The sequence below is a fragment of the Procambarus clarkii genome, chromosome 86 (genome assembly GCF_040958095.1).
Source record: "Procambarus clarkii isolate CNS0578487 chromosome 86, FALCON_Pclarkii_2.0, whole genome shotgun sequence".
In the NCBI taxonomy this organism is placed as follows: Eukaryota; Metazoa; Arthropoda; class Malacostraca; order Decapoda; family Cambaridae; genus Procambarus; species Procambarus clarkii.
This window is the reverse complement of record NC_091235.1, coordinates 7,311,973-7,325,654: the sequence shown is the minus strand read 5'-3', so window position 1 is coordinate 7,325,654 and position 13,682 is coordinate 7,311,973. Positions and strand designations below refer to the sequence as shown.

Sequence of the window (13,682 nt, the reverse complement as noted above, 5' to 3'; positions counted from 1 at the left end):
TGAAGAGGAAGTGTGTTGAAGTCTTGGACCCTTGATGTTAATAGAATTCTCTCTTAGCATACCTATTGCACCTCTGCTCTTTAAAGGGACTATTTTGCACATACTGCCATGCCTACTGCTCATGTGGTTTTATTTCCATTTGCAATTCAGTACTGATCCCTCTAATATTTTTCGAGTGCAAATTATTATGTACAGTATTTTTATCGCCTGTACTCTAGAGAACACATATTTAGAATTTTTAAGTGCTTCCAATATCTTAGATATTTGAGTGGATTCAGCATTAAAAGACCTTTGCACATTCTACAGGTCAGCAATTTCTCCAGCATTCAATGTGTGTGTTAAGTGTGAAAAAATATTCCTCCTATAAGAGCACATCTTGAAAAGTATCATTATTGGTATGACATCTCTTGCTTGAAAAGTTATCCTGTTATCCAACCTGTCATTTCCTTGCAGTTGTGTCATCTACTTTATTGTATTCTTCGAAAGCTAGGTCTTCCGACATGATTACTCCAAATCTTTTATATTGCCTTTTCTTTCAATGATGTGTGTTTTATATGTGGTCATCATTTTTATTTTCCACAGTGCAGAAAATGGAACTTACCTTCATTATATATGTTGTTATTTTCTGTGGCCCATTGAAAAACCTGATTAATATCAGATTGGTGGTTTGCTGTGTCCTCTATATTGTCTACTCTCATAAAAATCCTAGTGTCATATGTAAAGGATGATACAGCACTATAGTTTGTGCCTATGCCTGATGAGAAAAAGTACCGGAACAAGTATGGTACCTTGAGAGACATCTTTTCACAGTAGATGATTTGGATTTTGCTTTGTTGACTATTACAATCTGGATTCTGTTCATTAGGAAGTTAAAGATCCACCTCCCTACTTGGCCAGTAATTCCTTTTATGCACATTTTGTGTGCAATAACACCATGGTCACATTTGTTGAAAGCTTTTACAAAATCTGTGTATATTACAGCAATGTTTTGCATGTCCCATGGTACCTAAGGTTATGTTACTGTATAGTGGTCCAGCAATTGAGAGACAGGAGAGCCTTTCTGAAACCATGTTGTCTAGGATTATGCTGACACTGTGATTCCATGTGTTTTGTGATCTTACTTCTTAGCTCTTCAAAATTTGTTGTGTGATATCTATAATTGGTCTGAAAATGTTATTTTTGCTCTACTACCTCCATTGTGGAGTGGCATGATCTCTACTGTTTTAAATATGTTGAGAATAACACCAGTATTTTGGCTCCATTTACAAAGATGTTTAGGGCCTCTGAGTGATTTGTTTTTATTTGCAATTCTTGATGAATATAGAATTCCAGGAATCTGGCCCTGGTGCACAGTGTAGTTATTGTCAATGTCTATGGTTATTATTTCAAAGTCCAGTAAAGTTAGGGTGACATCTGATATATGGGTCTTCTTTCGATTCATACCATAAACATTCAAATAAACTTAACTTTTTTTTTCAGTCATCTGTAAACATCAATAACTTTTCTAAGTGCCCACCAACTGGCGACTTTACCCTATACTTATCTAGTCAGTTGATGATCAGGAGTTAGGACCGAGAAGCTGGAGCTCATCCTCCAGAAAAACTAGTAGATGAGAACACGTGCATATGCTGCCATTATAAAATCAAAAAATTGTGCATTAATTTATTTACTTGAAAATCACTATTTAATCCAGTTACTCACTTTTTAGAATAGAGGAGAGCCATATCCGAGGAAGTACTGAGCACTGCCTCCACGACAGTAATACAATGGTCTGCCTGTGACCCTAAGTGAAGCAACACCTCATTCTTCTTATCCAATTGCTCCTGTTTGCTATTACATACTTCACGTAATAGTTCAAACAATGTATTCCCTCGCTGTCTGATAATTTCAATAAACCTGCAAATTGACAAGCAGTACATACTGAAAACATGTATAAAATGTTTAACAGAGTAGGTTAACAACAAGATAAAGAATACGTATAACAAATATAGATGCAACAAGAGGAAGACTAACAGCTTCCTAGTAATACAATACCAGTACAGTATATTATGAATTCACAATGCTTAGGTTTAACCCTCAAAGTGCAGTCATCTCATCAGTTTATCGTCAAGTGCAATACATTCATCGTATGGCGATTTACATTGTATGTCAATGGTTGAATACCAGTGTTACCCATATAGTTCGAATATTTCTGCCCATCTTCTTAAAATGAAACAAGTGTATGAGCTCTCTTTTCCAAACTATATGAGAAAGACACCACACCAGCTAAGCCAGACAATCGAATATTCAGAATTCTTACCAGGGAAGTTCAAAAGTGTACATGTTCACAATTTTTTTGTATCACAACAAACATAATTTAAATTTTCACACACATCATACAGTAATTTAAAAAATACACCTCTACTGTAATTTAAAATAGAAATTTCAGCTTACCGTGTTGTAGTTCATTTTGTTGATAGATGGTGCATACAGTACTGTATCTTCATATCAATAACATTGAAACTTTATGAAACCTAACTTAACACTATCGAGCGTGGTACGTGAGCACCGCAGACTTTGACGTCATGGGGCGGACGGTGCGGGCAAGTGTGCGGCGACGCCTAAATGTTTATACTCATTTTAGTTTTCTCACCTTAATTCTTGTGCTACATCATTCGTTTTGGTATCATTGCGTTCGCAATTAAATTCCCTGCAGGCGTTCGCAATTAAATTCCCTGCAGGTGTATATGCATATAATGTCCAAAAGCCTGGCAAGACTCTCCGCAGCAAAGCCTAAAGTTACCCGTGAACGAGCACCAATTTGCACACCACCACCTAATGTGTATACTCGTTCAGTTTAATAACATCAATTTTCGTGTTACATCGCTCGTTTTGGTATCACATTGTTCACAATATAAAGGCGCGTATTTTAAAACTAGTCTCATAATAATAGAGCAATAACTGAAATTTTAACAAATATTTTAATTTTCGACGCTCATCATCACAATTATATATATCTTTCCAGTGTTCTGACATCAATTTTCGTGTTACGCCACTTGTTTTGGTATCAAATTGTTTGCAATCTAAAGGTGCGCATTTTAAAACTAGTCCCATAATAATAGCACAATAAATAGAATTTTAACAAATATTTTAAAATTTAAAATTTAGACCCAAAAACGTATTTATAATCTTCCAAGTGTTCTGACATTAAGTTTCGTGTTACGTCTTTCATTTTGGTATCAAATTGTGCGCACTCTAAAGGCGTATATTTTGAAACTATCCCGAGGTCGATCGGATAAAAAATGAATTTTATACAAAAATTTTTGGAGTGGACGCGAGTCCTGTCCACGTCCGTCAAGAGAAGTCCTAGCTTCCCTAGGGCACCTAGGGAAGGTAGCCCTAGGTGCATGCAGCCCCAGTACTCTTGTGTTACTTCTAGCTCACATGCCACCAAAGCAGAGCAACAACACTGCACTGCAGCACCGCACAAAGAGTGGAACCAGAGCAATCGACCGGCACCAACAGCCTCTTGAACTGAGGAGTTGCAGGCATGGAGGTCTGGGACCCCCCCATCCCCCTCCTGGGTAGGGGGAGAGGGGGGGGGTTTGCGCAGACGGATGCGCGGCGGTTGTGGTGACATGTTTGTTTCCTTGTTTTTAATTGGGGAGTCCCCTAGTTGCTAGTTCGGCTTTCAGTTTGCAATTTTTTGACCACAATAGTTTGTTTTGAAATTCCTACCTTTCTGGGTGCCTGACCTGGTAGGTGGCAGACAAAGACTGCTTCCAATTACACAGGGGTGTATTTAGGCCATTGCTCCTCGTGCCTCTCTTGAGGGGGGCCAGGTTCTGGCTCTGGTTTCCGGTAGGCTTAGAACAGTACAGTACTGTATGGCCCAATGCCTGTAAGCAGTATCTGGCAAAATCTTCAGTGTTCTGCATTTCTTTCCAGATATGGTTAGGTTTGGCAGAAAGTTATCCACACTTGATTTAGAACCTATACCAGTCTGCACTATCCAGCCAAACCTCCAATTATTCAAATTTCAATCCGTATATAGCGATGCTGTGTCAGAAAAATATCCAGCAGCAGTTTTTGCCAGATAACCCAGATATTCTGATCAGTGGGCATCAGATCAGCAAGCTCATACAATACTTACTGTAACTATTTGATTTGAAAGAACAGTACACGTACCAATGTGCAGTGACTCGCTGCGCCTCTCTGAGGGTGTAACAGTTGTGAAGGTGGCTTGATTCATGACTTGTAGGGTGCCTAATCTATGAGACTGCCCCGGGGAGGTGAGGTAAGATTACATAATCCCAACCTTAGACAGTTATCAAAGGTTGACGAGTTAATCCCTTTCCGAGAAGTTACCAGCTTCGTCTGATAATCCAATGGTAACAGGAAAGATCCAGGGGTATAAAAAATGGGAACAAGTTGAGAAAAGACTTACAGGCTATTCATGCCCGTGCCACCTCTTGGGTGGCTTAATCCTCATCGATCAATCTGAGAAAAAGAGGTCAGAAAATGGAGCAGGGACACAGAGTAAGAAGATAGAATAGTGCGAGTCCTCAGACCAGAGAGAAGATTGTGTGGAGACAGAGTGAGCCGAGTCTCCAGGCAAGACAGTGTGAGCTGGGTCTGCAAACCATATGAGTTGTTGTCACCCACAAAGCTCATCCAATCTGGATATTGAACCTGGTGAGTGCCTGGGAGGTGATGTACCATGAATGTGTGTGTTCCGTGATTATGTGTTTAGTGAAACGCCAGGGGCAGGCAGCCACATTGGGTTCTCGACTTCTGGTTCAGTGACTCTACTCCTTTTGTAGAGTTTAATCAATGCTAAACTGGCATGTAAAGTTGTATTCAACATGATAATGCAGAAATAAATGTAAATTTCCAAGTTTTAAATGTGAAAAATATTCTAAAAACTTAGAAGTATTATTTTCTATTAGTGTTTGAATGTTATTGAAAGTTATCATCAATGTGATAACTGTGGTTTAAGAGACGAGTTACATTTCCCTTCTAAAAATACATATTTTAAATGGATGGTGGCAGCTCTATCCTCGTCTCTTTCTCTCCTACTAATCTTTTCATTTCTTCCCAAATACTATCTCATAATCCTTTCTTTTCATCCCTAATTCTTTCTTAACTTTACCTTTTCACTAAATATCTTTCCTCCTTTCTTCGTCCCTCCTTTCTCTTACCTTCTCATTTCCTCCCTCCTTCCTCTTTCCTCCTCTCTTCCTCCCTCCTCCTTCTGTCCTCTGTAACTTCTCCCTTCCTAACTGCTCCCCTACTCCTCCTTCCAGCCATTAATTCCATTTTTTCTATTTATTCCTATCCCCCCCACTTTCCGTTATAAGGGGGCCAGGTTCTCGCTCGTGGTCCCCGGAAGGCATAAGATCTCCTATGACTGATGACCCCCAAACTAATATAGCACATATCAGTTCGAATAGCTTCAGGGAGCCAACGGGGCTCCCACAGAACGCACAGTACTGTACAGTACTAAAATTTTTGGATATCAGATGTAAGCACTTAACTGAACTAACAAAGATTGTAACAATGTTTATTTTTGTTTTTGTTTTTTGACTTCCACATACAGTACTGCCCTTCACAATATAATACTGATAAGTGCAAGAAAGATGTTGACCAGTGCCCAGACCAAATAAGGGTAAGTCTAAGCTTTTCCTGTGTATTTTCCATTGTTTTGAATATAGATCTACATATTTCATAAGAAAAAACAAGTATTTTTGGGGGGGGGGCACATGTAGGATGACAGTCTCGATGACAGCTTCACTTTGAGGGGACATAAATTACCCTTCTGCAACTCTGATGCTTGCATAAATTTTCAGTTCTAAAGCTCCTATAAACTACAATAACTAAACCACACATCAGAAGATAGGGAAACAATCAAATTTCGGTCCGTCCTGGACCAGTATCAAGTTGTGTAATATTCCTGGACAGAAGGAAATGTCGCCATTTCTCCATTTTCTGTGTGCTTTGGCCATTATATCTTCAGCCATGTTACTGTGACTCATTGTCTCCTGTAAACTAGCTATCCCGAGCTTGAATTTTCATATATTATTTACATGCAAACATACACAACTTAGCAACTTGAACCTGAGTATCAATATACCAACACTGTTACAAACATTTTGGTACAATTCAATTTCTTTCTTTATTATGCACCCCATACCCATCCCGTGGGCGGTGGTGTAAAGGATTACAGAGGCACATAATCAGTTCAGGAACTGAACCCTCTAGTTCGTTTATCTAAGCAAATAACAATGTTTGACGCTAGTTACAAAATTATCAATGTTGTATACACATGTACACACCCTCATACATACATGTACATATATATATACGTGTCGTACCTAGTAGCCAGAACGCACTTCTCAGCCTACTATGCAAGGCCCGATTTGCCTAATAAGCCAAGTTTTCATGAATTAATTGTTTTTCGACTACCTAACCTACCTAACCTAACCTAACCTAACTTTTTCTGCTACCTAACCTAACCTAACCTATAAAGATAGGTTAGATTAGGTTAGGTAGGGTTGGTTAGGTTTGGTCATATATCTACGTTAATTTTTACTCCAATAAAAAAAAATTGACCTCATATGTAATGAAATGGGTAGCTTTATCATTTCATGAGGAAAAAATTATAGAAAATATATTAATTTAGGAAAACTTGGCTTATTAGGCAAATCGGGTCTTGCATAGTAGGCTGAGAAGTGCGTTCTGGCTACTAGGTACGACATACGTATACACATATACATATACATACATATCTAATCACCCACACAAATACACACATCAATAATCTTTGTCACAAGTGACATTACAAGAGGCTCACAACAGTCACTATACAAGGCACTCTACATCTATAGTGTGTCACACAGTTACTAGTCTTGCTCCACACCCCAGCCAACTGGGCGGCAGCTTTACAGTCATGTGCATGCATTACCTACAGTAAGCAAATTTTGGATACTTCGCTAAGATTTCGGGCAGCACATCATTATGAATGAAGTACTTACACATTTCTTGGACACTATTGATGGTGTTATCTCTAAATTCCGCAATTTTTTCACATTCCATTATATAATGACGCAAAGTATGCGAATAGTTCTGCTGACAGAGTACATTAGCAAAAATGAAATTATATAGAATTGTTACATAATATAAAAATAAAAGTAAACAGACTTAACTTACGTTTCGACTAGCCTATTAATATCAGCTTGCACCGAGTCTTGCTTGTTGAGAATCTGTTGTCTGCGTTCTGCCACCAATTCCTTGGCATTTTCTATATAGCCTCTCTTTTTCCGAATGTCCATTAGGAATTGTCTGAGTCGGTCTCTGGTGAGACTAGCCATCTCCTCAGAAAACTTGTACTTGTGCTCACGGTGCTCAATGAGCTGACAATCTCTACATGTCAGTTGGTCACAGGTCTGACAGTAAAGGTTTAACTTTTCCTGGAAAATTGTGAATCGTTACTGACAATTTTCAAAATGGCAAAATGTGATAATATAATTACAAAACAATAGTACAGATCAATGTAAGAAAATGTATGGCACAAGTGCAATACAGTATTTGCATATAGAACTGAATAGGTACAATGTTTTTAAATGTATATGCAAGCAATGCAGTTACCTATGTATACATAAGAATATAGTGTACTTGAATACTGCATATATAAGCACAGGTATATATTTTGCATAGATGCTTTCCTAGAGACTTGTACATTAACAATCTGCACAGTCTAGTGTTAATATCCTACTATAGGAAAGAGGATGTATTCCAAGTCAAGTCATTTGGTTACATAACATAAAAATAAAGCTTTGAGTATACTGTACAGTGAGACCTCACGAATTCAGACATTATCAAATACTCTTCAGTTATAAAGACAATTCTGGATAACAAAAGATTTTAAATTTTTAATACGTTTTGTAAATTATGGTGCGGGTTTTCTTGACTAAAATTATGGGAAAACATTTATACGTGCATGTTTACAACCTCAAATATGTAAATGAGACATTTTCAATGTAAAAGCATAAGAGATTGGGACAGTGATCCCCAGAACTACCTGTGTTCAAGAGAGAACTTGACAACCACCACCAAGCATACCTGATCAACCAGGTTGTTATTCAGACATCAGGCTGAGAGTAACAGAGTCCAATAGCCTGGCTGACCAGACTGGTAACCAGTAGGCCTGGTTAGAAACCGGAACGAGGGGACCAAGGTGTCATGTTCACAGAAAATGGTACCACCCGTTTTCTAGGTGCGGCGGCTGAGACGCCAGAGAGAGAGAAGGTAAACAATAGAGCGTACAGGACGCCCGCCAAGCTTGGTAGCTACTAGTCATGTAATCATATTAAGTATTAAAGTCAGTAACCAAGTCATGACTTTACATCAACCCCACAACCAAGACTTCCTCAGTAACACACAAACACCACACAAGGGGACATTGATCCCCAGAACCAACAAGATGATGATTTACAGGTAACATGATTTACAGACAGAAGCAAGAGTCAACTTAGGTAAATAGCAAAATCTTGTATGTAATCTTAAAGACAAGTCCCGATTACCTTAAAAAAAATTCATAACACTTAACATGGCTCTTGATTTTAGTTTTCATTGAAAGGGATGTCTCCCAATAGAATACCATCTGAAGCAATTATGTTTACCTTCGTGTGTACATTACAGAAGAGTGACTTTTTGACCTGAGTCTTGGCCGACGGTGAATCCGAGTCCACCTCTCCCTTAGCTTTAATGACATGATCTTTGGTAACCTTCACTCTCTTATGGGCCTGCAAAGAAAGAAGGGGATAATAAACTCAGACACTCACAAATAAGAACATAAGAACATAAGCATGAAGGTAACCGCAGAAGGCCTACTGGCCCTACAAGGCACCTCCTATTTGAATCCAATTATATCCAGCTCCTATTTGAATCCAATTATATCCAGCTCCTATTTATATATATTTAAACTTAAATCTATTATCAATACATCACAGACAATTTAGAGGCACTGCATTCTTAAAAGCCCCTAATACCATGCCTTAGGGGGTTATTTGCATAATTCCAATCGGACATGAAAAATAATCTAAAGTAGTTATAGTGGATATGTGGGCTGCACCAAGCAAGTCTGTTGGACCAAGCTCTCACAAGTCAAGCCTGGCCTCGGGCCGGGCTCGGGAAGTAGAACAACTCCCAGCACCCTCTCCAGTACAATTGTAGTGCAGTACAAAGTAGTACGCATTATGCATAATACAGCAAATTAAGAAGCCTGCTTTTATTTGAGAATGTTTATCAATATAGCATTTAAAAACAGATCACATTATTACAAAATTTAATAACAATGTATAAATATTCCTTTCAATGATAACCAGCTGCCTGTCATTTATAATAGATATACCTGCTTGATGGGGTTCAGGGAGTTTTTCTACTTGTGAGAGGTTGATCCACCAGACTGCTGCTTGAGCAGCCCGCAGGCCCACATATCCACCACAGCCCAGTTGGTCCAGCACTCCTTGAAGAAAACTATCTAGTTTTCTCTTGAAGATGTCCACGGTTGTTCCCGCAATATTTCTTATACTCATTGGAAGTGTATGTGATTCTCTCCTGGATTTATTGTACCTGGAATTTATCACTGTTGAACATCATGTTATTTTCTACTGTACCCTGAGGTACAGAGCTTTTTAACTGTGCTTGGACTTGATTTTACATGATTGACTGTTACTCTTTGTGTTCTGTTCGACAGAAAACTGAGTATCAACTGTCCTACTTTACCAATTATTCCCATTGACTTCATTTTGTGCTATCACTCCATGGTCACATTTATTGAATGCCTTTGTGAAGTCCGTGTTTACCATATCTGCATTCTGTTTTTCTTCTAATGACTCAGTGACTTTGTCGTAGTGGTCAGGTAATTGTGAGAGAAATGATCTTCCCACTCTAAATCCATGTTGGCCTGGGTTGTGGAGGTCATTGGTTTCCATGAAACTGGTGACCTGACTCCTGATCACACTCTCAAATTTTTTTATTATGTGGGACATTAGTGCAACTGGTCTAGAATTCTTTGCCAATGCTTTGCTCCCTCCCTTGTGAAGAGGGGCTATGTCTGCTGATTTAAGCTCATCTGGTATCTCCCCCGTGTCCATGCTCGTCCTCCACACAACACCGAGTGCCTGTTCTACTGGCACTTTGCATTTCTTTATAAATATTGAATTCTATGAGTCTGGACCCAAAGCTGAGTACATGTGCACGTTGTCAGTTTCTCTTTCAAAATCTGTCACACTCGTGTTGATATCAGTTATATTTACAGGGGTTTAGACATCATGCATAAAAAAGTTGTCTGGATCTTCCACTATCATGCTGTTTATTGGAGTAGTCGATCCACAGAAGATATGCCTACTGTACTGTACTTTTATGAGACATAATACCGTATCTCAATGAGCAAGTTTAAAGTTATGTTGTCAATAAATTATTTGAGTTCTTTATGTACTGTATATGAAGATCCTTCCCTATGTAAATTTATATTTATTTCATGAGGATACAGTATATGAATTACATTATGTTGGTTGTGGTAAACAAATTTACGAATGTTCATTTTATGACTTTCATGGTAAACATTCAGTTAATTAGGATGTCTGGCAGGTGTACCCGACATGATCCTGATTACCAAGCGTAGCTAGCATATGAGTCTTGTTATACATATACTGTATATCACAAACTATATCAAGAACTATACATATCTGATGAGCTTTTTGGATCATGTTTTCTTATATAATAAGGACACAAAAAGTGTACTTTCCTTTATTTAGTTTCCTGTCACTGTAAATTTAGTATTTCCAGAATTTTAAATAGCATAAATGGAAAGAGCAGGCTTTTTACTTACTAGAAATGTAATAAAAATGCAGACAAATATAAAATAAGTACATATTTTTTACTGATGTTCCTACCCCTAGGTGGGAACAAGAGATGCCAGATTGTGAAACAGAGAAAGGGTTAAAATGCAATATAAGTAGGAGAGGAGGTACTGCAGCATCCACACACAGTATCGAATAATAATAATAGAAATAGTTTTCTCGCCAAAAGGCGAGACTCCGAAGGAAGAGACAAGGAAGCGGTCCGAGAGTCCCACACAAGGCCCAGCCAGGTCCGAACCTGGAAGGGAACCAGATGGGATTTCCGCCAGTTCACCAGGAACCTGAACCAAGGCCCCAAGTGCCTCTACATCCTCCATAAGCCAATCCGAAGACAGCTCAAGGTGGGGAAAATAGCGCAGGCCCGAAGATCTCAGCCACAAGCGCTGCCGACAAGGAGGGAACCTGCACATGAAGCCGGACCGCGCCAACATCCCGCAGAAGAGCCAGAGCGAAAATGCACTCATTAAGGTGCGCAAAGTCGCCCCCAGATAAACCTGGACCATAGTCAATGCCTCGCACCACTCCAGCATGCGGGTACAACAGAAAGTGTCCCAAGCATCCAGCAAAAAGAAAGTGCAGTTCGCCAGCCAAGACGACTCCGGAACGTCATAATGAACCCAGTATGGAGACGAAGACCCTAGCCTAAAAGAAGATGGATTCATTATAGAGGCATAATCCGGGTTGCGCAGGAAGTTAGCCGCAATGGCCGCCCGCACCTCAGGCGGAGAGGCAGGAAGTCAAAAACCTCTGGAAAAACAGAACTGAACCCGGGGAGGAGCTGAACCCAAATCCAAGTCGTTACGCAGAGGGGGAGGGGGGGGGGGGAAGAAAACCCCACTCCTTGTAAGAGCAAGCCCCGCTCGGAGGGTCGGAAAACCCAGGCGGAGTCCAACGGGGCCCCAAGGCCCCCAAGTCAGCTCCTCCCAATCCCGGGAACCTCTACGTCAGGCCCCAGGGCCAAGTCGTCCTCCAAAGCCCCGGCCTTACAAGAAAAAGACGGGGCAGCCGAAATAGCAGGAAGAGGATGGGCCCACTAATCAGACCCCAGAGCTACGGCTGGAGGAACCGACTCGAATGCCTCCGCATCCACCCCGGAAGAGGCAACCCCCCCCCCCCCCCCCCCCAAGAGTCTCGGAAACATCTAAACCCTGCCCCGACCCTGAAGCCCTCAGATGCTTAGGAGCCGTAAGCAGGAGGAGGGGGGGGGGGGACTGAACGAACCACAGCAGGGGGAAGAACGAGGGAGCGCGGATGGAACCAAGGCCGAAGCTACCAACAACACCCCCAAGTAGGTACTGCCGGTTAGCAGTACCCTGCCTGGGATAACCCTTAGCAGACCCAGTCTAGGGGTCCTGGAAAACCTTGCGGGGCACTGGGGTCCAATGGATGTGACCCCCAAGTCTCCTCTCACTTTTTGCGAGTTTGAGGGTTGCTCTGTCCCCTTGTCTCAGGGCGACGCTCGTTGTTTTTATCTTTCGTCGTGCTGCCTGTTGGGTCAGTGACACATTCGACCCAGAGTCCTGCGAGCTTTGTTGCTTGTATGAGACTCAGTTCACCCAAACTGATGATGATGATATTCGAGTGCAGGCAGCTCCCGCGTTGCTGGATAGGTTTAGGTTGCTGCAGCACTCTAGGTTGGTTGCTTCCCCGGGTGCCCCGAGGCTGCCTCATTTTGTTTATAGGGCACCCCCGGTAGGCCTAGAACTCCACCCACATCGACTGATGTCAAAAGTTACGACTATTTCTATCAGTCTGGATAGCTCCCGGGAGCCGTAGGGGCTCCCCTCCACCAGAAAAAAAGCAGTGTACCCACAAAGAGAGAGAAAAAAGAAAAAGGAAGGACCGCCAGGAAACCCCATATTGCCGCCGAGGTGAAGCACGCAGATGGAACACCATCAACGAAGCCACCTGATCACCAAACATATGGCGATAGACTCAGAGTCAAAATTACCAGACACGAAGACTCGAGGAGAAGACCAAACCAGCTCCGTAACAGACCGGGGCTAAATTCAAATATTTGTTAAAATTCTAAATTTTATCTGATCATTCTAGGACTGGGTTCAAAATGAGCGCCTTTAGATTGCACACAATTTGAAACCATAATGACGACATAGCCTGACAAATTAAATTAGACAAAAAAAAAAGCTAAAAATTGAAATATTTGCTAAAATTCTATTTATTGTTCTATTATTATGGGACTAGTTTTAACATGTGTGCCTTTAGATTGTGAACAATTTGATATCAAAATGAATGGCAGAGATTGAAAATTAATGTCAGAACACTGGAAAGATTATAAATACTTTTGTGATGAGTGTCCAAAAAAAATATATTTGTTAAAATTCCACTAATTGTTCTATTATTATCCAACTAGTTTTACAATGCGTGCCTTTATATTGCAAACAATGTGATACCAAAATGAAAGACGTAACACGAAAATTGATGTTATCAAACTGAAGAGAATATACACATTAGGTTGCCGGTGTGCCAATTGGTGCTTGCACACGGGTAACGGTTGTCCGACTTTCGGCTTTGCTGTAAGGGGTAGCGCCAGGCTTTTGGACCTTATATGCATATACCCTTGTGGAGAATTCTATTGCAAACACAATGATACCAAATGGAACGACAAAGCACAAGAATTAAGGTGAGAAAACTGAAACGAGTAGAGTATACACATTTCAGTGTCGCCGCACGCTCGGCCGAAACGTTCGGAGCATTTTGGGGAAGCCTGCGGTGTTCACGAGTCGAGCACAAAAGTGTTAAGATGGCGTCTCTTTATTG

General features: G+C 40.6%; 1 protein-coding gene across 1 annotated transcript in view; it reads right to left on the bottom strand.

Moving 5' to 3' along the window:
• Window positions 1–13,682, bottom strand: part of LOC123767424 (transcription intermediary factor 1-alpha) — a 131,593-nt gene that overhangs the window by 79,060 nt on the left and 38,851 nt on the right. The window contains 3 exon segments of the mRNA XM_045757120.2: window positions 1,702–1,896; window positions 7,189–7,448; window positions 8,661–8,783. Coding sequence (XP_045613076.2) covers window positions 1,702–1,896; window positions 7,189–7,448; window positions 8,661–8,783 — 578 coding nt within the window.